Source organism: Monopterus albus, unplaced genomic scaffold (assembly GCF_001952655.1).
Source record: "Monopterus albus unplaced genomic scaffold, M_albus_1.0 scaffold258.1, whole genome shotgun sequence".
In the NCBI taxonomy this organism is placed as follows: domain Eukaryota; kingdom Metazoa; phylum Chordata; class Actinopteri; order Synbranchiformes; family Synbranchidae; genus Monopterus; species Monopterus albus.
Genome location: NW_018128138.1, coordinates 443,687 through 446,052, shown reverse-complemented (window position 1 = coordinate 446,052; position 2,366 = coordinate 443,687). Strand labels below are relative to the sequence as shown.

At 45.9% G+C, this 2,366-nt stretch overlaps 1 protein-coding gene across 1 annotated transcript in view; it reads left to right on the top strand.

The window, feature by feature from the left end:
- The window catches only part of atg14 (autophagy related 14), a 15,090-nt gene that overhangs the window by 6,679 nt on the left and 6,045 nt on the right, over positions 1-2,366 (top strand). Inside the window, exons 5-6 of the mRNA XM_020621368.1 lie at positions 444-681; positions 1,557-1,786. Coding sequence (XP_020477024.1) covers positions 444-681; positions 1,557-1,786 — 468 coding nt within the window. The remainder of the gene's footprint in view (positions 1-443; positions 682-1,556; positions 1,787-2,366) is intronic.

Below are 2,366 nucleotides of genomic sequence, written 5' to 3'. Positions count from 1 at the left end.
AACGTGTCACCTTATGTTTTATTTTACCTGTAGCTTCTCCCACACTGATGGTTTTTGCACCTAGTTTTAAAGCAGGTTCACATTTTGACATTTATCCAGCTGTTGGTACATTAAAATAGTGTTTATCAGCGTCTGAATCTGTGGAGTTGTCTTAAGATGTCTTAGTTTGTCCTGAAGCCCAAAAGTTTCACTTAACTCTGAGAGCAAATGGATAAAGCAGAGTGACACACTGCAGCAACAGGAGAGGCTTCACACTTTAGCTGCAGAAATAACTGACTAATTGATCACCAGAACAGGTGCAAAGTAAGTTTTTGTCAATCTGATTGGTAAATGGGCCCAGTGATAGTTTTGAAATATCAGCCTTTTTCATCATGTCCTCTTCATTACTCCTCCGTCTTTATCTTAATATTGTTTCTCTTCTCTTGCACCTTCTCCTCCTACAGATAAGGAGCTGCTCCAGCACTCCCAGGAGGAGAGTCAGCGGCTGCAGCGGCGGGCCGGACGTCACCAGGAGAAACGGGACAAAATTGAGCGTCACAACCGTCGTCTCGGGGAGCTGCTGGAAAGACGCAGCAGAGAGCTGCAGAGCAGGCTCAGTCAGCTGGCTGCCCTGAGACGAGAACACATCCTGGAGCTCACCACGCACATGTTCCCCACACAGGAGGAGAAGCAGGGCAGCAGGTGAGAGTCTGAGTGCTCACACAGAAGATGAAGTGAGTCTTAAGCTGAGCAGACACGGTTCAGATTCGCTTTGATTTTAGCCTTGATTCAGACGACCCTGACTGATTTGAGAATCGGACCAAGCTTCCAGGTCAGTTGTTGTTTGGCGTGCAGTGAGAGCAGGATCAATCACCTGAATGACCAATGATGTGGTCATAAATTTTGGTTGGTTTCTGCAGTGTGAACAGGCTCACAGTCTGATTTCCCACAGTCCCTGGTGAAGTCGCATCAATACAGCACAAAGACAGCTTTATAACATGGCACAGACAAGCCCTCATGTGTGGACAGAATCCTTTTGTTTCATTAGAGTTCTGTATAAATAAAATGGCTACAGATAACGCCGCTCTTTGTTGACGTCAGCTTCAAAGATGCGGCCATCTTTTTTGAACAGAACTTTATTTGAACTGTCAATGAGCACATCCGTTCAGGGATTCAGTTTAAACATTCAGCGTGAGCATTCACATCATGCCCACTTGAGGGAACGGATAGTGTGAGCAGTTGCAGGTTCAGGCTGATTCATATGTGGTGTGTGAGTTTACACGTCATACACGATCAATAAAAATCTGTCCAGAATGTCTGTAAAAGGCGGCGTGCCCGGATACAGAGGCAGTTCAAAGTGACCTGACAAGCGTTGACTTGACTCACTGAACTTAGAACAGATTTCAGAACAGGTTGAAACACATTTAAAATCAGTGCAGTTTTTTTTTTAATTCATACCTAGTGGCAGTAGTGGTAAAAAAAAAACACGTACAATGGAATAAAAAACTGTTAAAATGTCGTCCTCCCCCAAATAAAACACTGTTAAACTGTACTCTGCCCCTTCGTTTGTTCGTCAGAGACCCTGCGGATGTGGTGGCGGAGTGTGACCCGGCGTTGACTTCCAGCACGGTGAGCGAGCTGGCCGAGGCTCGGAGGACCACCTACCTGTCAGGGCGCTGGATCTGGGACGACCAGAACGGTGAGACCAGCATCAGCATCACGGGACCCCTGGTCACACTGCCCAGCAATGGAGACTGCTCTGCCTACTACACCTGGGTGGAGGAGAAGAGCACCAGTCAGGGCCCAGGTGAGCAGGGGGCAGGGCTTCAGAGTGACAGGAGACAGCAGGTCAGGGGTCAACATTAGGTTCAACCTTGGGCCAGTTTTTCCAGCTATGTTCAGTATGACTCTTTTTTGTGTTGATTTACTTATTCAGAATCAGAATCAGTTTATTGGCCAGGTGTGATGGACACACGAGGAATTTGACTCAGGTACATCGGCTCTCACTGTGCAAACAACAAACCAGCATAAGGCTGTGTAATATAACAAAATAGCAGTATTAACATCAACAAACAGTGCAAACAATGCAGAAAAAGCAGTATAAACAGACAGTAAACAATGCAGACAACAAAAGGAATGTTCATTGAAATGAGATAAATAGGGATAAAAACAGAGTATTTAAGAACTAGAGACCTGTACGAGTCTATAATCTGTACCAGGTATATTTACAGGTATTGCACTGAGGGTTATTGTCCAGTCATACTGTCGTTGGTTAAGTGTTCATCAGAGCGACAGCCTGGGGGAAGAAACTGTCCCTGTCCCTGGTTGTCTTAGTGCACAGTGACCTGTAACGCTGTCCAGAGGGGAGGAGTTCAAACAGATTGTGT